Source organism: Melopsittacus undulatus, chromosome 6, assembly GCF_012275295.1.
Source record: "Melopsittacus undulatus isolate bMelUnd1 chromosome 6, bMelUnd1.mat.Z, whole genome shotgun sequence".
Taxonomy (NCBI): domain Eukaryota; kingdom Metazoa; phylum Chordata; class Aves; order Psittaciformes; family Psittaculidae; genus Melopsittacus; species Melopsittacus undulatus.
Window position 1 is genome coordinate 24825699 of NC_047532.1, and position 22376 is coordinate 24848074.

The 22376-nt window shown below is 52.0% G+C and overlaps 2 protein-coding genes across 2 annotated transcripts; both read right to left on the reverse strand.

The window, feature by feature from the left end:
* Positions 1-284: 284 nt before the first annotated feature.
* Positions 285-4800, reverse strand: SUMO3 (small ubiquitin like modifier 3). The gene is made up of 4 exons (XM_005151012.4): positions 4665-4800; positions 4200-4328; positions 1942-2013; positions 285-1769 (listed from the first exon to the last, which is right to left on the reverse strand). The coding sequence occupies exons 1-4, from the start codon at positions 4683-4685 to the stop codon at positions 1707-1709; spliced, it is 285 nt and encodes a 94-aa protein (XP_005151069.1). The 5' UTR covers positions 4686-4800; the 3' UTR covers positions 285-1706.
* Positions 4801-5686: 886 nt separating this feature from the next.
* On the reverse strand, positions 5687-14809 carry PTTG1IP (PTTG1 interacting protein). Its single transcript, XM_005151230.3, has 7 exons — positions 14673-14809; positions 12138-12190; positions 11107-11215; positions 8484-8589; positions 8315-8380; positions 7892-7938; positions 5687-6569 (listed from the first exon to the last, which is right to left on the reverse strand). Exons 1-7 carry the CDS (start codon positions 14743-14745, stop codon positions 6526-6528), a joined length of 498 nt encoding a protein of 165 aa, XP_005151287.1. The 5' UTR covers positions 14746-14809; the 3' UTR covers positions 5687-6525.
* Between the last annotated feature and the right edge of the window lie 7567 nt (positions 14810-22376).

Sequence of the window (22376 nt, forward strand, 5' to 3'; positions counted from 1 at the left end):
TCAGGAAACAGGCTGCGGACACGGAGGGAGAAACTGTAGCTGCTTCGTGTGGAAGGGGCAATAGAGTGCACAAAGTTGTATTGTGCAGCAGTTCCCCGAGGAGAGTGGGTCTGCAGCTGATGGAGGGTGCACCAGCAACTCGAGGCTTATACCCAGCCATGTGCTTCCGCTACCTTGAGTCTCTGAAGTGGATGTCTGAAGCGCCATTGCCACGTACATATTCCCCCGAAGAAAAGTGCAGCCAAGTGAGAGGAGCACAGCCGTATTAAGGGTAAGGCAGGAGACAGAGTACCAAACTATATTTACTGTATACAATAGTAAAGGACAACAAATAAATGTACAAACCGGTGAATAAACAGTGAGGTCTACAGGATGTCCCACCCCAGCCCATATACAAGAAAATGAAAAAGAAAATAAGGGCCTTTCCAGCAAGATTCCCAGCAAGCGGGAGATGATCCAACATGGCCAAACGGGTCAGGTGGATATAAAAGGCAGGTAATGATCCCACAGAGCAGCAGTGGACAACCTACAACCTGGCCTTTGCAAAACTCATCTGGAACTGGCTCTCTGCATAGAGCTCAAATCCATCACACAAATTCATCATTCAGCATTTAAAATTCATCAAATTTGGGGAGGCATTGTAACAGATGGTTCTTTTGAACACCTGTACACACATTTCTCTCTTCTCTTGTTCACCAGGTTGACAGCTCTTCTGCACATACAGCCTGGTGACAATGAAAGATGCTTCCCCCCCCATTTAACAAGTTAGTCTACCAAAACCAAGTATTACAAAGAAACCTGAGGCCACATGCTTGGAGTACCCAACAAGATATGAGAGCCATGCTGAAGAGAGCAGAAGGTGACAGGTTCTGCCCCACATTCAGTAAACCACTGAGAATGCAGTGATGGGTTTCTTGTTTTTATAAGCTTGCAGAACAAAAAGTACTGCTGCTCTATCAGGAGCATTAGTTTTTTTTTTTGTCCTAGCTGCTCTGGTAACTCAGATTCTGACAATTATTCAGGACAAATCTCCTTCCTGCATTAAAAAAGTGTATTTCAGATGACTTTATCATAATATGACAAAGCATATGTAAATCTGCAGTATTTTAAACTCCAGCTCTATACTAGGCATTGTATCTGCATGTACCAGCCTTATGTTACAGCCTTAAAGCTTTTGAAGGAACGGTGTTTGAACACACAGTAAAAACCTTAAAACCAGTATCTCCTTCCCTTCTCTTTAGCGTATCTTGAAAGGAAACTTCCTCTCACCAGCGGCATGAACATATACTGAATTATTTACATGGTTAGAACTAAACAGAGGGGCAAGGCCAACAAGAGCCAGGAATGAACACACCATGTCCTAACACATGGGTGAATATTTAGGCCACAGGTTTAAAGAAATTAAAAAAGAAAGAAATAACAAAAAAGGTAACAGCAGACAGACAATGCATACTCCTTAATCTGGATTTAAATCAAATTGGCCCAATTGAAGGTACAGATTAATCCCTGCAGATACTGTTTTGACTTGCACACGCAGTACGTCAAAGACAACAAGCAATTTTGGTAAATGTCCTCTAAAGTTTCAAAGGATCTTGTGTGATTGGCATGTTCATTTGTTTACTATTTAATAGCAAATCCAAGGACAGATGAGAGAGTGGGCTGTGATGAGGATCCTTAAACTCCTCTTCTCCAAGGGATGGCATGTCTTAACACACTCCACCTGTCTGCTGCTGGAACACATCAATAGTGTCTTCATCTTCCATCTCCAGCTGTTTAGAGTAACATGGAAAATGCAAAGCTTTGAATACACATGGTTACAAAAGCACTTAGGTCTCTACTCCCAACCAGTACCAATAACAGAGCATTTGAGGTGCAGTTTTGATCTGCATGCAGATATCAAAATATTTTTATAGCAATTTGCAGTAAAAGTATTTTTCATACCTGTGCAGGTGTGTCTGTTTCACTAATTGGCTGTCCATCAAATCTGAATCTAATCTGCCTCATCGACAAGCCCTGCAAGTTCAAAATAATTAATATGAATCCAAACAAAACATTTACAGATTTACTGTCAGAACAAATCTTAACAAAATTCAGACTCCAAAGATTTAACCAGAGGGGAAACAGTGCATCTATGTTGCTAAGGAAATCGAGGAAACAGAGCTGTTAAGAGTGACCTCCCGCGGTGCTGCTGTCACAGCAAGGGCTCTATATGGAACCACAGGTATGGGTTTGGCACTTGGTTGGGATCCTGCTCTGCAAGGCACAAATAGCACAAGTTAATTTGCAAAGATAACTTAAGAACAGGTCAAACAATAAACCACTGTGTAAAAGCCTCAGAGGACAGGTCAGAAGGAGAAGCAATTGTTTCTTATGCAGTCAGAGATAATGTTAGACTAAGCTGACTCAAGGAAAACAGTTTAAAACAATATGAAAAAATAACATTTTTGTGTAACTAGCTACCAGCACCAACCACCCACAGTTAAGACAACTTTTCATTCATGCCAAGCATCTGCTCCCAGTTCTAGCTCTTTATCTTCTTATGAGCAAAAGAACCATGAAGAAGGTCTAGGGAAAAAGAATTTGCAGGACCAGACAGATTTTTGCTCACAAGGTTTATCAGAAAAACACTGGAGTCCTAACATTAGTAAGTAGAAGTTGCCCTTAAAACCCAAACTGAATTCATGCCTGTTCTGAAAGTGTTTAATCACAAGAGGCAGTCTTTATTCCCTGCCTCAGGGATCCAGGTCTTTGCTTTGCCCTCTAAAATCCTCTGAAAACCCCATGACCCCATGACTCACACTTCCAATCATACACACAGCCACATGAACACAAGCACTACCTGGGCTTCTCTAAAGACCCCATGTGTTCGGTTCTGTCCAGGTTTAAGCCCAGCCAGTAACTAAGAACCATGCAGCCTTTTGGTCACTCTCCCCTTTTCCCCTATCCCTGCTCCTGGAGGGATGGGGAGGAGAACTGAAAGAATGTAACTCCCATGGGATGAGATAAGAACATCCAGTAACTAAGGTATAACACAAATCACTACTGCTACTGCCAATAATAATAATGATAAGGGAAATAATAAGGGAAGAGAATACAACTGCTCACCACCTGCTGACCAATACCCAGCCTGACACGAGCAGCAACCTGGGCCTTCTGGTAACTGCCCCCAGTTTATATACTGGGCATGACATGTTGTGGTATGGAATACCTCTTTGGTTAGTTTGGGTCAGGTGTCCTGTCTCTGCTTCCTCCTGGCTTCTTGTGCCCCTCCTCACTGGCAGAGCATGAGAGACTCAGAAAGTCCTTGGTCAGAGTAAACATTACTTAGCAACGACTAAAAACATCACTGTGTTACCAATGTTGTTCCCAGACTAAAGTAAAAAACACAGCACTGCACCGCCTACTAAGAAGGAGAAAAATCACTGTTACAGCTGAACCCAGGACAAGTTCCCATTCCCAACCCAAGAGGTGTTATGCTACATCAGGCATGGGACAGGGAAGACTGTAAGGTTCAAGTAAGCAAAGCAAGGATCGTGCTAGTAATGGACACGGGCAAGTGCAGCAAACAGAACCGTGCTCTGCTTCCAAAAGGCATCTGTGTTCCCTCCCTTGGCTCTGCACCACTGCTTCCAGTCAATATCGAGTGCTACAGGCTCAGGAACTGGGCTGCAGGGATAAACCTTTCTCCCGTTTAATAGCTCAGGGTGGCACTGAGGAACAGCCTCCATCTGACACTAAGCACACGGCTGCCACCTGCAGAATACAGGAGTCCAAACTGCAATGAGCAACAGGACAGACATGTGAGAGGAGAAAACAAAACCACAACAGGGGTCGTGGCACTGCGGAATTTGCTTTGTCCAATTTTCCAAACAGAAAACACACTCTATATAAAGTTGATCAGGTTTTCGGAGATGACAGAACTGAGAGTTAGAAGCCTGAAAATTCGGAGAACTGGCGTCAGAGCCAGGATCAGATCTCGCTGGCTAGCAATGCTGTCACAGGGCACTTTCAGCGGAAGAGGCAGTTTTCATTAAGCGAAGAGAAAAACTTTAGCACTGAAGCATCCCAAGTCCTCACTCTCCGGCACACCCGGATGCATTCACCCTGATGCACCGGTATTTTAGACAAGCAGTGAAGCTCCTGCCGCCCCAAGGGCCGTCCAGCGGAAGGCGGTGGGGCGGGAGCAGCTCCGTGCCTACCTGCCGCTCGCAGTACGCCTTCATCAGCTTGCTCAGCGGGGTGTGCCGCTTGATTTTGAACTGCACGACGGAGCCATCCTGCCCCGCCACCTTCAGGTTGATGTGATCATTCTCTGTTTTCACGCCTTCCTGGAGAGAAAGCGTGAAGAAACAGCCAGGTCAGCGCGCGGCCGTGCTGCGGGCGAGGCCCGCTCCATGCCCGCTGCGGCCTGCAGGGGCCGGGCGGTCTCTCCCAGAGCGACGGGGCTGCGCGGAGCCGCCGCTCACTCCTCCTCCTCCCGCCGCGCCCCGGCAAGGCCCGGCCCGGCCCACCCCGCCATCTTGTCCGCCGCACGCCGCCGGGCGGGGCGGGGCCCACCGGCAGCCCTGCCCCAGGGCCCAGCGGAGAGGCCTCGCGCTCCCTGTGTGCGTGCCCGTTGGGAGGCCTCTCCGCGGCCGCCCCGCTGCCCGCCCGCCGCGCCTCACCTTGGGCTTCTCCTCCGACATGGTGGAAGGGCGGGATGAGGAGAGGAGGGGAGAGGGGAGGGGAAGGGACAGCGCGCGCTGAGGGACGCGCCCGCGCGCTCGACTCCCGCCTCGGCTCCCGCCGCCTCCTGCCGCCCGCGAGAGCGCGCGCCTTAGCCCCGCCCCGCGCGCTCATTGGTCCCCCCTTCCTGATCACGTGAGGGGGCGGCCCGCGGCAGCTGCGGGTGCCGCGCGCACCTCCCCGCGCGGCTCTGGAAAGTGCGTCACGGGGAACCGGAAGTGCCACGGGAGGAGGGGTGGGGGCACGGGCAAGCTGAGTCCCCGCCGGGCCGCACGGGGGCGCTATGCGCTGCGCATCCCGCTGCCGCGCACGGAGGTGGGGGGGCGCCGCGGTCCCCTGGGTACCCCTGGAGGGGAGCGCATCCCGCTGCGGGTGCCTCCCCTTGGGATCGCAGCCCTCTGCAGGGCCAGGGGCTGGGAGGAGCCCCGAACCTCCCAGCTCAGCCGCTTGTCTTCAGCAGAGCAGACACTGGCCCCTTCGGGGATCTGCTTGGCACAGTCCCAGGGACAGCTCCCTTTTCCATTCTCCCCCTGGGTATGCATCCCTGGAGGGATGGGCAAACCCACAGGGAAGAGAACAGCAATGGCGCCCTCTCCCCCAGTTCCAACATTGATATTCCTCCCTACCAGTGCTTGACCCATCTCCCACCCTCTCCTTAAGTTCCCACAGCTACATCCTTCCCTCTTACTCCATACCACAGGCCCTAACCCCTCCAGGCCCATAGTGCTGCAGCAATGAGCAAAGCAGCAGAGAGGAAACCAGTAATGGTCTCTTCTCAGCACCCCTCTGCTTATCCCCAGGGCACAGTTATGCTCCATCCAGGCAAGAAGCTGGCTCCTCAGATGGAGCAGGTCCCTCTGCTGCCCTGGTTCAGGAGAATGTTACGGTCTAAACCCAACTGGCAACTAACCATAATGCCCAGTGGGATGGGGAGGTGAGCCAGGGAAAAAAGACAAAACCCCACAGGCTGAGAAAAAGTTTAATAACTGAAATTAAAGTAGAACATAATAGTACAATAATAATAAAAGGAAATAAAGAGGGAAGAATAAACCACACACACACAAAAAGGTAATGCACAATAATCAGTTCAATATATAGTCAACATAGTGTAAAGGCACCCAAATCCTACAGTATTGCTATCAGTGGTGGCCACCAAGCCCAGACCACCTTTCTAGAAAGGCACAAGAGGTAGGAGTGTTGGGGCATTTCCCCAGATTAGTTGCAAGTGAGAACGTGCACATGGGACTGCCCTACTGGAGGCCTGAGATAACCAGGAACTTGTGCTTTTTGAAAGGAATGCCCATGTGCTGGGACAAATACAGGCACCTGGAGTAACAGACAAGGCCTCCTGCTGATCAGTGAGTAAAGAAACTAGTTTTTGCCTATACTAAAAGAAAGGGAAAAAGAAAGGTGAGAAGAGCCTGGTTCTGTGTGTGTGTGTGAAGAGTATTTGGTGAGACAGGAGCAAGATACACAAGGTTGGTTTTGCCCTTGTCCAGGGACAAGACCTGTTAATTGCATTGCTTTGGACCCTGTAACCACCCCAGGGATAAGTGAGAGGAAACATGGCATCTTCCAGTATTGCAACCATGTGTTCCTGCACCAGCAGAGCAAGAACAAAGCTCTGGAGCAGACAAAGCACCTGGAATAGGGACAACAATGTCACCAAGCATTTGGCTCATCTTCTGTGGCATCTGAAGTGGTAAGTGGCACCATGGTGGTCTCCTTCTGACAGAGGAAGCATGGAGTCCTGTGGCTCTAGGAAGGCACCATTCACCAGGGTGGGCAGGTCTGGAGATACTAATTCTCAAACTTTGCATAAGGGTTCTCTTCCTTGAACAGGCCTAAAAGAGAAGATAAATTCGTTCAGACTGCAGCTGCCAGCAAAACAGCTCTTGTTAACAACTGTCATTCATGTTTCATCCAGCCTCCTGTCCTGCTGTCCTTCTGAAAGACCTGCTCTTACTCAAGCTGCACATGCAGTCAGCAATACTTCACTCTCTCCCTCTACACAAGAGGAGATCCATTAAGAAGCTCTACCTAATGGCAAACTCCTCCCATGCAGGCTGTATGAAGTCCAGGCTTAGAAGCAAGCCTGATCTCCCAAGAGCACCCCCTCTGCACACTCCTCCTGTTGGACTGGACTTGGGAGCAGAGAGCTCAGACCCAAATTAAATAAAAACTGATCTAAGACTGGCCCCTCTGCTCCCATACCCACAGACTGGGAGACAGGGGCAGGGTGCAGGGCTGACTTCTGGTCCAGTGAGAAGCCCCCATGCCACTCTCCTGGCTGCTTTCCCAGCCCCATCCCAACATCTGAAGAAGAAAGCCACAAAGGACAGGATTGCAGGCTGCAACAAGACAACCCTGGAGTACAGGTCTTCCACTTCCACCCTGCCCAAACCCCAAAAGACCACCACACTCAGTGTGCATGAACCCAACTTCTCCCTACTCCACAGCCACCCTGGGAACACCCTCAGCAGGAAGGCAGGAGAGATCCTCCACCAGCTCCAAGCAACAGGCTTCTCTCCACTTCCTTCCAACCTGTCCCCCTCAGGCAGGTCCTCATCTGCCCCAGGGCCACAGCATTCACCTGAGGGACTGTCCAGCCCCAAGAGGGAGGCTGTGTCCTCCCAGCACTCAGGGACTGAGCCAACATCTCCTATGGACCTGCTGCCAGCAGAGGACTGGCCCTGCAGTCAGGCTGGTGCCTACTCTGTGCTCGTCCAGGTTCCTGTCTGGCCCCCAGGCTACTGGCTCCCCAGCACCACTGACCACAGGGCTGCCAGAGGGCCATGCCTGAAGAGCAGCAGTGTGCAGCTTATGCTGTGTCTATCAGCTTCTGCTTCTCCCCTCCAGCCAAGCCCCAGGAGCTTCTTGTATGTGGTGAGTCTGGAGGACACAAGCCCCAGGGAATGTTAACTACTCTCTTTGCTGCCTAAGAGGCATAGCACTTGTGTGAGGTCACAAGCCATGATCCAAGCATATCTACACTTGCTCCCTGAGGGCAAGAGAGCAGGGGAAGCAGAGGCTGTTTTCACTGCTGGCCAGGTCTCTGCAGCTGTAACCATAGCAAGGAACATACTTACTGAGGCATCTCAATCTAAAGCTTAGCTTGAATCACATCAGCTGTGATTCAGCTGATGGGAGTGATTCAATACTGTACCATATTTTCTTCGGATTTCATCATGTCGTGATTTCATCTCAGCTCTCCTGCAAGAAGCAAACAGAAACCCCATGAGTCAGTGACTGGCAGTGCAAAACCAGGCAAGAGGAGCTACAGCCCCTTGCTTCTTCCCAATCCAGGAAGTTCCAGGCTGCCAGGTTTGCTCAGCCTCCCACCTGCTCCCCCATCTCCAGAGACATTAGGGACCATCAGAGCCCATGCACATTAGCAGCCCATAGGGAGTTAAATACACAAAGCTGTTGTGATGCTGCATCCATGAGTCACCCAGAAAGACACTGCTCATGAGGTCTGCGCCTGAGCTAGGGCTGAAGCAGCCACTGACTGCATTGTTGAGCCCCACATGCCTCCTAGCATCACATTTGACAGTACAGGCAGGAGACTGTGGCTGCAGGGTAACCTTACCTCTCCTCCTGCCGCACCCGCCTCCTCTCGCGCTCCCTGGCCATCCTCTCATCTTCCTTGTCTGGCCTGATAAAAAAGCCTGTTAGCAGTGCTCAGCACTCAGTTCTGCAACAGCACATGGCTGCATCTGAGCTACTATGGGCAAACAGGGGACCCTTCCAATACTTACTTTTTGCTCTTTTTCTTACAACAGCAGCAGCAGCAGCAGACCCCCAACATGATGAGTATTATTCCTCCCACCACAGACATCGCAATGATCAGGGCTTCAAAGTTCACTGAAGGATTTGACAAAACACATTTAGTACAAAAATACGTGGGTGCCTCGAGATGTGATATTCACAATCATACAGCTACTTTATACAGTCACCAGCAGCTTCAGTCACTGGGCTGGAGGCACATGTAGCAGCCCAGAAAAGTAAGATGGACAGTTACCAAGTGCTGGTACCAGCACACACACACCCTAGCTAAGTATATGTAGCTGCAAACTACGGCACTCAGTTGTTGGCTATGAAGGAATGAACAAACGCATTCAGGCCCATCTCCTCCAGCAGAAACAGGAGCAAAGGTGTCTTAATCACTAATCCAGGTGAACAGTAACCCATCAAGGGAAAACAGCCCAGCTTCCAGAGACCACAACTGGCACTGGAGTTACTGCTCACAGGAGCCAGCCTCAGAAGTCATTTAAAAAGAGATGACAGTGGACTGGAGGCACGCACAGTGTCCAGAGTCCTTGGGAAAGAGGCAAAGCAAGACAATCTGCTGGGATTTATCAGCTTGGGGCCTGTAGTGCTGCTGAAGCAGCTGAAGGCACAGAACAGCTACATTCACCCCACCACCACATCTCCCCACGGCTTGGGGGATCTGCTCACCCATACACAGCACAAACCCCACTGGGACATGGTAATGAAGCAGGAGCCTTGAGCCCTGGCTCCAGGGAGGCAGCTGTCCTACTCAACTCCAGCAATAGCTGTAGCGATACCAGCCAAAACAGACATACCTAGACATCACCTGAAATCCTTTCACAAAGAGGTGTTTCTTTCCAAGTATGATACAGACTGTTCAGAAACTTGGGCCTGTGGAAATATTTGTTTAGGAGCCACTTGACACACAGCAGCCAAGTTACAGAAATCCTAGTGAACTTGGGCCTGCTCAGAGCACTTCTGAGCCCCTCAGACCTTGAACCCAGTTGAAAGCCGGAACACTGTACATGGTGTACTTCAGGACATTTCAGAAGATGCCTTCGTGTCTCTTTGCTGTAAGGACTCAGCAGTAGCAGGCTTATTGGGATGCTCCAGGCTGAGCTGACTGCACCACTGAACTTGCTTTCAAAGCCTCTGGCTTCTGCTCCCAGTGTTGAGCTTCATCACTGCCAACCACTGTGCCATCTGACTCTCAAGCCATACTGCATCCCTACCTAAACTACCACAGCGAGCACCATGCAAGGAATGTGGATCCAGATACCAATCACAGACAGCTGCCATAGCCTGCTAGTAGGTCACCAGCAAGACCAGAAGCCAGCAACCCACCTGCTTGCAGACATTGCATTTGTCCCCACAGGTGGGCTCACACAGCCTCTCTATCGGCCACCCAGCAGCAGGGAGGCCTGCAGGTCCATGCTCCCAGTAAGGCTTTGGGAAAGATGGTATTTGAGACCCAATAGTCCACAGCACTGCCTTACCTTGGAGCATCATGAAGCTTTTGCTGGCTGCACTGCAACAGACCTACAGTCATGTGAGGGGCAGCCCAAAAGCCAAGGATCAGAAGTCAGCCCAGGGGGGTAAGACAAACCCAAACAGGCTTTTCAGCTCAAGAGAGAGTTTCTCCACCAGCACATGTCTGTATTGGTGCTTCTGAAACCTCAGATTTTGGGATAAGCCCAGGGTTCTGATCACCCCTTTCCACAAACAGAGGTCCATCCCAGAGCACTGGTCTACTCGATGATGAAGGTATGAATCTCCCACATACCCAAAATGTAGACTCATTTAAGAGCTAATTTTTCATAGGACCGATCTCCTCTAAAGTGAGTTTTGCAAGGTCAGGAATGTGTTCTTCTGTAACAAAACCTTTTGTGAAGCTACTGGCATAAAAACTAGTATTACAAGGTCTTACGGAAGCTCCAGAACAGCATGCTGTAGTGCTCACAAAGAGGAAATTCTTCCTCCACAAGTTATGGGAGCAGTTAGCCCAGTCTCAAGCACAATAGATGATAGGTGACCACAATTAAACTCCAAGTTCCCCATCAAGGGGATAGGCAAGAGAAACCAAGCCCCAGCTTGCTTCCTACCTGCCTCAGCCCCTAAAAGGTGGGTCCTGTCTGAGCATGCGCATGCACCAAGCTAGGTCTAAAGACACCAGTTTCTCCAGAAACGCAACAGGAAACAGAGCACCAAGGAGGAAAGTCAGCCAACAGCCAGCTAGAAAAAGCTCCAGGAAGTGACCTGGCTGCAGCACAGTTTATGCAGGGCTGGTTTTGGAAGAGGTTATTTTCTCAGTTGGGTGAAGAGCTGAGCAGGACCACTGAGTATGTATGCTCAGCCCTAGAAGCCCACGCAGGCCTGCAGAGAAGTCATCTCACTTCTGGTTCCCAGAGACCCTATGGATTTTAAAAGCCCGCCTGAGGCTTTCTTGCTCATGCTTCAGGAAGTTTGCAGAACTCTGATTGACTTCAGCCTGTCATTGCTACATCAGCAGCAATAAAGGGAGGCAAAGGAAATCTCCCGAGCACAAGTGGCAATCAGTGCCATTTAGCAACAAGCACTAAAGGCAGCTATAATTAAGCACAATCCACTTACCCCAGCAGACTCCCCAGCGTGCAGAGTGGAGCTCACAGAGGTCAGCTGGGGGCAGGAGTCTTCGAACAGGGTACTCCACACACCTCCCACTGCTGGCACACCACAGGCACTGGAACACAGGCAGCACAGCATTACCAGTGTGCAGCAGTCATGCCAGTTAGCCATGCTCTGCTTCGTTAGCTGCAGCAACAGGGCCACTGCTGCCTGCTCCTGAGAGCCAGGTACCACTCAACAGCAACAGTACACTCAGTTGTGCTTGGTCAGCACAGGCTGCATCAGGCTTGCCTGCACCAGTAGAGCAGGCAAGAGGAGTGCAGATCTCTAGAGCAAGTAAAAATGAGGAGAACAATCCTGGCGTGCATGATTGTCGTAATAATCAAATCGTTAATGCTCACTCCATGCATTTCTGGGACAAGAAAAAAGCCTCTGAGACAAGGCACTTAACAGCTAATGAGTAGGGTAGGTTTGCGTGTGCCATCCCTAGTCTTTCCCAGAAAGCCTACCTGCAGCAGCTTTGCACCCTCCTCTCCTGAGTGGCTCCAACCCCTAACAACAGTGCTTGGTTGGGTTTGGTCAAACTGGTTTTGGCTGAATCAGCTGCAAGATCTGACTCAAGTTCAAGTTTGCTGATGTCAGAGATAAGGTGGGACACAGTTATACATCCTGCATCCACTCAGTACCACATCACCCACAGGCTGGTAGAGGGTCAGCTTGCCTAGCCAGTCCAGCCCACTTAAGCTCCTTCATGGTGCATGTCCCACTGGCAGCATCTCCCATACCTGAAGAGGATGCTCATTTATCAACTCCAAAATGGTACACCAAGCCCAATTTCTAGCAACCTCTTCCTAGAGCACCAAGGCAGAGCTTCCATCTTACCATCATGGGTGGGTGGCATTTGCAGCATGTTCAGGACAAGGACAGGGGAGAAGCTCACCCTTCCAGGAGGGAAACTGCTCCATAACAGCCCGGCAAAGCCCACTCTATGTTTTCAGGCATTGCAAGAGGATGGGAGCTTTATCGCTGCTACTTACAGTGACATTTTTCAGACACTCCTCACAGCTCCTGTTTGTATACTGGCTGCAATCTATAGGAAGGAAAAAAGACACCTCAGTACTTTGAAGACCTTCTCAGTGCTTTAAAACTCTGGGTCCTCAGAGCAAGCTTCTGCCCACTCTGGAGGTGGTCACTCCATCAGAGCAGCAGCAATGCAGCACAGTAGTGCTGCAAGAGAAGTCAGCTTCAAAACACACTCAGTGTCATGGTGATAATCCCCAAAACCTTGGAATGCAAATCCTCTGCCTTGACTACCGTAATCCAAAGCCCCAAGATGTGAGTTCCTCTCCCTATAAGCCTGAGAATCTGCTGTGGCCAACAGGCAGTGGGGCAGCTCAGGGACACAGCTGGGGTCAGTCCAGAGGGACCCTGCAAAGATAAGGACAAGCACTGGGCAGGCGGTGCAGTCCTGTATCACCAGATGACAGATCAGCTCCAGCAAACAAATACCAGACAAGGAAGTTACTACCAGGATGAGAAGCAGAGGAGCACATGGGAGACATGCAGCTATGGTCTCTGTGGGAGCCCATAGCCTCCCACAGCACAAGGGAAATTCCAGCCCATTCATCCAAACCCTCCTTTAGCACAAAATGCTCCAGGTGACAAGAGGCACCACAGCCAAAATCTGCACCTGTGTTCAGAACCTATTAGCATCACATTTGGCAGAGGATCACCCCTGCTCTATAGACATAGGCAGCTCCTAGCATATGGATGATGACTCCCAGCTTGGCATCCCAGCACCATGAATGACAGCATTTCCAGGGAATGCAGGTCAGCTGGGTGGGGAAATGGATCAGGTCTGAACACAGGACAAAGTGGCCTAGTTCAGCTGCCTTCCTGGGCTTGCCTGCAGCTCCAGGCCAGTGCTAGCTCTTCAGGAAAGACTTCCTTAGGACATTCACCTACCATTTCACTGGTATGCTCCTCCAGATCCTCAGGAAGTGTAGTTTGTCAGCCCTTGAGGATCAGCCATTTAAACCTCATCCCTTGCCTAAAGGGTGTAAGCAGCAGCCCATTTGATCAAAGGCCACGAACCAGTTTGCCTGACTACTCAGTAACCGGTAGAAGGATCACTGCTTTGCACCACCTTAATCAGGAAAAAATACCATCCCGAGGTGCTTGCTTTCCAGGCTCACAAGCAGCAAAGCCGCATTTTCTCTCTCCAGCTGGCAGGAGCCCTGAGCTGTGACCCACTGTCAGCAGTCACATGCTCTGCACAGCCCTCCAAACAACTGGGCAATTTATGAACATAGCTCAGATAAGGGTGTTTACACACTGCCACCCCGGGAGGCTGAGATTGCAGGTTTTGAACACTCTAAGGAAGCTGCATCTTCCCTGTTCCTCCAGCCAAGGCCAGGAAAGCATCACAGCAGCCATGCTGCCCTGAGACTGTTTGCGTACAAGGAGTCATAGAACAGCCCTCTCGCATGAGGAAAGATTTTAACCTGGCTCCCTATGCTTTTCCCTGGGGAAGGGAATCAGCCTGTTTGCACAGGACAGCATGGGGAGCACTGCAGTCCTTGGGGACAGAGGTGGCAGAGCAGCTCTTGCTGTGCTAGACGTTTCCTTCTGCCACTTGGCTATGACAGAAGTGAAGAAAGACAGTAAAACACATGTTGGTCCTTACTCTCCTCCCAGCTGGAGCAGCCACACAGCCAGCAGCAGTCTGGTCATCAGCTGGAGAACAGTTTCCCACTGGGTGAGCAGACTTCTTGGGGCACACCTGAAGGGGATTGTCCCTACCCTTTGCTAGGGCTTCTCCTTTACCTGGAACAGCAGGCACAGAGCTATGCTACCTTCTCCACCTGCCAAGGAGGAGCAGTCAGCACCTGCTGCTCCTCACCTACACCCCAATCTGATGGCCCCCATCTTCCTGCTCTGAAGCTCCTGAGGCTCTCCCCCAGCTTGTCCTGAAAGAGGATTTCCTCTAAAGGGTCATCACCGGGGGGGGGGGGGGGGGGGGGGGGGGGGCGGGGGGGGGGCTGGCTGCCGAGCGGACTCGTGCATCACTGAATGCATGGTTACATTGCAAGTGGCAGCTGGGAATGGAGAAAGCCTTTTTTCCAGCACCCCTTCTCCCAGATCTCAGAAGGATGTACTGGTGCCCCACACTGCATAAGGCCACACTCTGCCCTGGAAAGAACAGCTTTCTTTCAGGGATGCTTAGCGCAGTCCATAAAAGATAAAGGATAACCCAGGACAACCACTATAACACCAGCATCCCAGCCCCTCTACCTGTTCTTGAAGCCTTCCCAGCAAATATGAGACCTGCCCTCCCAGCTCCCACTGCCCATCCTGGGGCAACATCCTGCACCAGGCTGCGCCATGCTCCAAGCGTCCCACAACAGTGGGGTTCAGAGTAACCGCCGAGACTCGACTTCGGGTGCCCCAGCCTCACCCCCTGCGGGTCCGGGACCACAGCCCATCACCGGGCTCACAAAGCCCCTCGAGCCGGGTCTCACAGCGCCCGGACCAGCACCCACCCCGCTGGGCCGGGCTGGGGCCACGCTTACCTCCCGCCACGTCCTGCGCGGCGGCGGCGGGCAGCAGGGCCAGGGCGGCGCAGAGCCCGAGCACCCCGAGCATGGCGGAACCGGGCCGCAGCCTGAGCAGGGGTCAGCCGGGGCGGGCGCTGCCTCCTATGTAGGGCCGAGCGCGGGGAGGGGCGGGCCGGGGGCGGTCCCTCCCGCCGCGTCCCGTGGCCGGTCCCGAGGGTCGGGCCGCCAGGAGCCGGCGGAGGGGAGAGCCCGGGCGGTGCCGGTGCGGTGCCAGGGGAGCGGCCGCTCGGTTCCACCGCTCTGCAAGGCGGGCGGGTGGCGGGGAACCGGCCTCAGCAATCTGGCAGACCCGGGCCCGACCGCAGGAGGGGGCCAGGTCCCTGCGGAGGCAGCGGTTTGGCCGCCGGGTTCGGGTAGTGCCAGACTGAAACGGGGACCCGGCAGCCTGGTCTAGTGGAAGGTGTCCCCGTGGCAGGGGTTGGAACTGGGTGAGCTTTAAGGTCTCTTCCAACCCACCCCAGTCTGTGTTTCTGTGATCCTCCTCCTGACCCCTGCATGAACCAGTCCCCAGAAGGTCCCCACAATCCCTTCCCTCGCTCTTACATCAGTCTTTATAGCACGGAAGTGCGTTAGCTTTGTTCACATTTATATTAGTTCACATGATGCACAACGATAGGTTGTGGAATTTTACGGGAGACTTTGGTATTGTTCGTGCTTAAGTAAAACAAACCAAAGGACAGGCTGGCCCTTGTAAAAACGACTTTGCTGCTGGGGAGCGTCATAGAATCACAGAATGGTGATCTCCAGATTTCTTGTAGCCCCTTTAGGCACTGGAAGCTGCTCTAAGGTCTCCCTGGAGCCTTCCCTTCTCCAGGCTGAACAAGCCCAGCTCTCTCAGCCTGTCTCCATAGCAGAGCTGCTCCAGCCCTCGGACCATCTTAGTGTCTCCTCTGGACTCACTTGAGCAGCTCCACGTCCCTCTTGTGTTGGGGTCTCAGAGCTGAGTGACACCAGTACGCGCCCAGCGTTGAGAGCCAACTGCTTTGGAGCACCAAGCACACAGGTTCCGTGTCTTTCAGCAGCCCCTGAGTCCTCGCTATGTGCCAAGAGCCCCGCGTTTCTCCCAAGGAGCTGCCAAAATCTGAACCACCTGCAAGAGGCAGCTGCTGGCATGAGAGTGCTCACCTGCAGTGGCAGAATCAAGAGTCCCGCTCCCTCCTCCACATCACATATCCCACGGCTCAGCCCCCGCATCTCACTGTTTGCCTGTCGGCTGTTGACTCTTCCAGCCTGCAGGAGCTCTGACACCAGTGGCCAGCCCATCTGGCTCTCAAGGACACCAGGAACATGGTAGGGAGAGCAAAGCATTCAGAGCAGGCAATAAGCTCCACAGTGAAGCAGGCTATGGCAGGTTGGCCAGCAGTGCTGCCTGCTCAAGCTATGGATCACCTCCTTCAGGTGTTTTTCTCTGTTTTACTGAAAAACCTTAGTTGTCTTCTTAGTTTAGGGCAATCCTCCCTCCATGCCTCCCAGTCCTGCTGGCTGTGCCAGGCTGCCTGCTCCTGCTTGCTGCTTCCAAGAAGCCCACATGCATGTATTGATACTGCTATCCCATTCCCAAAGGACTGGGGGTAAAACAAGGTCCCAAGCACTCGGAGCAGGCAGCATCACAACCCTCATCACAGTGACAGTCAAAAATCAATTCATTTGGGCTGTCTGCATTGCTGGGCATGAATCATAGAATCGGCCCCTTCAGGCACTGTAAGACTGTTAGAAATCTCCCCTGAGCCTTCCCTTCTCGAGGCTGAACAAGCCCAGCTCTCTCAGCCTGTCTCCATAGGAGAGATGCTCCAAGCCTCCTCCAAGTGGTACAGAGCTCCTTGGCTCCAGCACAGCAAAGCACTCTGCTTTCTTGACCTATGGCATGTGAAAAACACCATTTATATTGATGCAGTTCTCACATTGCAAATGTTGAGCATGTGGGCTTGAGGTCGGTGGGCCAGGAGGAAGACCCCAGCACCTGGCCTTTGCTGAATGAGGAGAGAGGCTGGGATGCAAAGCCTTTTTTACAATTACAATTACAAGGGTAAATATTTACTCATGCATACAAGGTATCCCAGTCAAATCTGGGCATCAGAATGTGGTTTTACATAGGCTTCCTATACCTTTCAAACAGTCAGGTACAACATGACGAATTACTAACACCCACACTACCAGTTGCTAGTCGCAGCAGAACTTTCTAAAGTAACATTTTTTTTAACATTCTTGCGGCTTGTCTATTAAAGGAGGTGGTTTTGATGTCAGTCTTGCTCAGATTACTGATCTGTGACACTAGACAGTGCTAGGCAAGTTTCGAAGACATGTCACAGGGGCTGGGATGCTGGTGTTACAGTGGTAGTGCTGGGTTATCCTTATCCTCCATGGACTGCTCTAAGCTGAAGGTTGCTGGTGACACAGAGCTGTGTGTTGCGGTTAACATGCTGGAGGGAAGGAATCTGGACAGGCTGAAGAGGTGGGACAGTGCGAACCTCATGAAGTTCAACAAGGCCAAGTGCAACGTCCTGCACCTGGGTCAGGGCAATCCCCAGCACAAGTACAGGCTGGGCAGAGACTGGAATTGAGAGCAGCCCTGAGGAGAGGGATGTGGGGGTGTTGAGTGATAAGAAGCTCATCATGAGCCGGCTTCAGTGTGCACTTGCAGCCCAGAAACCAACCATGTCCTGGACTGCATCAAAAGGAGCGTGGCCAGCAGATTGAGGGAGGGGATTCTCCACCACTGCTCTGCTCTTGTGAAGCCCCCCCCCGCAGTCCTGCATCCAGCTCTGGGGCTACCAACACAAGGGGGACGTGGAGCTGCTCAAGTGAGGCCACAAAGATGCTCCAAGGGCTGGAGCAGCTCTGCTCTGGAGACAGGCTGAGAGAGCTGGACTTGTTCAGCCTGGAGAAGAGAAGGCTCCAGGGAGACCTTAGAGAAGCTTCCAGTGCATAAAGGGGCCAACAAGAAATCTGGAGAGGGACTCTTTACAAGTGCCTGTAGTGATAGGACAATGGGGAATGGCTCTGAGCTAACAGAGAGGAGATTTACATTAGATATGAGGATATGAGGGTGCTGAGGCACTGGCACAGGTTGCCCAGAGAAGCTGTGGCTGCTCCATCCCTGCAGTGTTCGAGGCCAGGTTGGACAGGGCTTGAAGCAACCTGGTCTAGTGGAAGGTGTCCCTGCCCATGGCAGGGGATTTGAATTAGATATCTGAGGTGTCTTCCAACCCAAACCAGTCTATGGTTCTATGATCATTCCAGAATTAGCAGGCCCATGGAAGTCCCTCTGAAGCTGCCTTCTGTGCTGGGGACATCTCTTTCACATTTGCTGAGCAAATGTGAAATGCCCTGACACTAGAGGCACTGCCAGGCAGCTTGGGCAGCAGGAGGAAGCATCTACTGAACCACTTATGTGTGCAAAGTGCCTCATTTATTTGTCCTGGCTTCCTCTGTAAAGCGACACTCGGGTTACAGAGCATCCTGGTGACACAAGGCAGGGACCCAGGCGGGCACCCGGGCAGCAGGACAGGGCAAGGTGCCATCGGGCAAGCCAGGGAGACTGAAAGGCCACTCTAATCCCGCCAGCCTTTCCACTCCCTCTCCTTATTTGTCTCTGAAGGGTATTTTCAAACCCTTCAAGATGGCCTCAAGTGGTTTCCAAGGCGACAGTGCTAAAGTCATTACTGCCATGGAAACCCTCTCTTTGGCATAATATAAATATTTCCCTTGAAGGAAGCTGGATGAGTGGGCGATGTGCTATTTTCTAGCACTCCCTGGCTGTAACAGGACAATCTCCAGGAGATGGGAGGGGGGCGGAGCAGGGGAGGATAAAATTAGCTTGCCACACTGGCTGGCGATGGAAAAGGTGATTACCAGCAGTTCAGTGCAAAACCGGGGCTTGTTTTTGTCAGCAGGGTCCAAATGAGAGAAGATTTACTCTGTAGGGAGAAAAAGGAAATAAAAAAGAGGGGGAGGGAGAAGTAAGTTTGAAAATAGTCAGGTTTTAGCCTGTCCTTCTTCGAAGTTTTCCCTTTAGTCCCAGCTCTGCATCCCTTCTGATCAGTGCAGGCAGACAGGGCTTCTGGAGCATCCTCAGTGCTGGGCCAGAGACAGCTGATCCTGAGCCAGACTGGGAGCGTGTGCATGGATGAGATGCTTCTTTTTTTGCTTTTAGTTGCCACCTTTCTGTCTCAACAGTTCAAAGATACCTTCACTTGAGCCCTGGGGAGAGGTGTCGCCTGCAGCCCCTAGCACTGATGGTGGAGCAGCAACGCTTGGAACACTTCGTGATGCAGAATCCCCCAAACCTGGGGACTGCTCTGCTGTGGTCCCCAGCCCATTGACCCTCCAGTCCCTGCCCCTGCCTGTACTGTGCTCAGCACTGGGGCATATCTCCAGAGAGGGGCTACTGCTGTGCCCCACACAGCATGGATACCTGTGTGATGGCAGGGATTGTCCCTGCTGCCACCCCACCACACCAGCTCTTGTCAGCCTCCGGGGGAAATCCCTGCAGATTTCTGAGCTGCTATGGGGGATCCCGGCACGGCACAATGGTGTTTTCCTAAATGGAGACAGCTGCATCATCATTACCAGGGCTGTGCAGGGCGGAGGTGCTGGCTGTGTGATGGGAGCTGGGGACCAGGCATCTGCAGAGCCCATCTCTGCTCGTGTTGGCACAGAGGTGTAAATACCTCCTGGCCCTGAGCAGATGGCTTCTCTCACATCCATGCTCCAGGCAGATACCAGAGGGCTTTCCTAACAAATAAACTCCCCACTGAACACACATTCCCAGCCTGGAGTGCTTCTCACTCTCTTGGAAGAAGGGGATGCTCTCACTTCACTGGACTGCCCAGGCTATTTTTAAATCACCGCAGCAACTGAAGGATGGGGAGACACCGGGTGTCCTCCAGCTGGGGGTGACACCCCCCCTCCGTGCTCTCACCTGCTGATCTTGCCTTTGGCAGGGGCTGGGGATGAGTGAGTGCTCCCAGCAGCTGGCCAGCCTGGAGGACAGGGGTTTGCCCTGTGACCCCCCAGCACCACCCCAGCAAACCTGCTGTGAGGCAGACAGCTGCCCTGAGGCCCTTTTGGCCTCGGAGGTGCTGCTGACACTGTCAGGAGGCCAGTGTGGTCAGACCCTGGCATCTCCTTTCCTTTTTTCTCCTTTTGGGAAAAAAAGCCCCACACAAAACAAAACCCAAACCCAGAGCAAACAATGAAAATGTTCCAGCTGCTGGCTCAAAGCAGCCATCCCGGATAAAACCCCAAGGATCTGCTGGCTAAATATAGCCTGAGCCCCATAAATTAAACAAAAGCTTTTCACCGGGCTCTCAGAAAGCTGGTTCCAGCAGCAGTTTTAGCTATGTAAGGTATAACTCTGGCAGTATTTGTTATTATTATTAGCTGTACCTCCCCCATGTCACTGACCTCCCCAGCGCTGTTGTTTAGGAGCATGAGTTTTGCAGACAGGCTTTTCCCTTCCGGCAGCATCTCTGCTGTGGAGGGATCCCACCTCAGGCTGCTTTCCTGCCTTTTGTATTCTAAATAGGAATTTACAAACCCTTTTTTTTCCCCCTTTGTCCAACTTGCGATTACTCAATGCTTGCCCATCTCAGATGTCCCGTGTTTTCTAGGGCCACCCTTGTTTAAGGCCTGTCTCAGACATCTCCTTAAGTTTTATCCCTATCAGCTGTCCTGTGAATCCTAAAATAAAACACTGCCAGCCATGCAAAGGAGTTGGAAAGCTCTTGCTGAAACTTTGCAAGCCAATGCATATGTGGGTTCTTGTCTGTCTTCCTTTTTCTCATCAGGGTTATACACAATATATCTATTATACATATCTGTTATTGGATAGCAAATGACTTAATGGCTTTCTGGGAGTTTTCTCCTCCAACCCTTTAAGGAAGTTTCATCGTTCTGCTGCTTTGAGCAGGAGTGATGCTGCTTGTGCTGCTGAGGATGAGTCTGCTCCACTTTCTCTCCAACGCTTCCTCCCAACACTCTGCTCAGTGGGATGAGTGCATTCCTTGCCTGCTTTTCCATCCCAATATTCACTTTCTTGCTTTTTCTATGGGCTTTTTGCCAAAGTATTTTACTTCTTGCACCCAGAGCTCCTCCACCCCAAAGCTGAGGGCTGGCTCAGCTGGCAGCACCACTGTGATCCTGGCCCCTTGCTCCGTCCTGCTGCTGAGCTTTCATTTTGCTTCTGCATTTGCTGGTGCGCTTATGGCTGAGTAATGCAGCCAACATCTCAGAAAGGTGTGAGCAGGGCTGGCAGCTGAAAGGATCCAAATAGCCTTTTCCAACTGAAAACACCATCTCCTCACTGAGTTTTGCTCAGCCTCCCATCGCTCCCGGCTCCCAGCTCTGCCAAAACCACCGGGCAATGTTCCTTCTTGCTGAGCTAAGTGCGACTGAGCCCCCGCAGGCACCAGTCCTTCTCCAAGGCCACCTGTTTGTCTTGTCCCCCATGTCATTGTGGCTCCCTCAGCGTTTTTGGTTCCCTGCAATGGTTTCTATGGAGACAGCCCTTTCCTTGGGCAGGACATGAGGAAGAGGAGGCCAGAGCTGCCTCCCCTGATTCCTACTCAGAGGCTGGATGCAACCTGGGGGCTCCGCCTATGCATCCACTCCATCCCTCAGAGCATCCCAGGGCAGGCAGGAGGATGGTCCTCTCGCCACCTCCTTGGGCTTGTACCTCTGTAAATGTGCTTCTACCTGCTCCCTCAGCAGGGCACAAACGAAAACACAACACAAAAACCAGGCTATTTTAAGTGAACTCAACCTCCCCCCCCCCCCCCCCCAAGAAAGAAGTCAACTCTGTGGCTGTCATGTCTATATTTAGTTGGAACTTTTCTGTCCAGGATTCAGACTCTATTTGGAAACCCTGTGCCTTGGCGTGTGGCCAAGCATCTTGGTTTTATACAGTAATCCCTCAGCATATGGCAAATGTTTCTCATCTCCCAGCGGCTGCGGCACTGGCCCCGGCAGCCCGGCAGCGCAGGGTTTTAAGCTGACACGGAGACAAGCTGGCTGGCTGTGGCTGCGGATTCACGTCTTGGACCCAGAAAGGTTTTTAATAGAAGCATCTTCTGACGTGGCTTTTAAAAACAAAAAACAAACCAGGAGCACCAGAGCTGCCCCTACCTGGCCCCGGCGCCTTTGTGGTGCAGAGCTCAGGGCACCTCTACCAGCTGCTGGCCTGGGGTGATGCCTTTGAGCAGGGTGATGGCGAGGAAGATGTGGGGCTGCCCAAACTGTGCCCCCAGGCCTCCCCAGCTGGTTCAGCTGTCGAGGTAAGAAACAGCTTCTGGCTTATTTTGCCCCTCTCCCCACTCAAAATGTCATGAAAATTCCTATTCCGCAGGCTGGGAGTTCTGGTGTTGACACAATTGCCCAGACCATGGTGTAGTTCCCAGCAGTGTGATGGAGTTTTGGTGCCAACAGTTTTGTCCTGATAGTCTACAGGTGGCTGAGTGATGCTCAGGGAAGCAGCATCCTCACACCCCCTGTTTCTCTCCCCTCCTCTCCATTTTGGATAAGACAAGGCTTGTAACATGGAAACTCAGAAATTAACTGAAAGTAAAACTGGAGGTTCCCAAGTGCCACACATATGTCTGTGCTCTGTGGCAGCTGTGAGATAGAAGGAAGCAGGAGCCAGATGAGAAAAGGTGATCAAAC

What these genes read in the sequence shown, in the direction of transcription:
- SUMO3 (XM_005151012.4), bottom strand. Translation starts at nt 4,685, where the DNA reads ATGTCGGAGGAGAAGCCCAAG. An exon ending in AGGCGTACTGCGAGCGGCAG is followed by an intron (nt 2,014 to 4,199) that starts GTAGGCACGGAG and finishes TTGAACTTGCAG; the next exon opens with GGCTTGTCGATGAGGCAGAT. An exon ending in AAACAGACACACCTGCACAG is followed by an intron (nt 1,770 to 1,941) that starts GTATGAAAAATA and finishes TACTCTAAACAG; the next exon opens with CTGGAGATGGAAGATGAAGA.
- PTTG1IP (XM_005151230.3), bottom strand. Translation starts at nt 14,745, where the DNA reads ATGCTCGGGGTGCTCGGGCTCTGCGCCGCCCTGGCCCTGCTGCCCGCC. An exon ending in CGCGCAGGACGTGGCGGGAG is followed by an intron (nt 12,191 to 14,672) that starts GTAAGCGTGGCC and finishes TCCTTCCTATAG; the next exon opens with ATTGCAGCCAGTATACAAAC. An exon ending in CGGGTGCGGCAGGAGGAGAG is followed by an intron (nt 7,939 to 8,314) that starts GTAAGGTTACCC and finishes TGCTTCTTGCAG; the next exon opens with GAGAGCTGAGATGAAATCAC.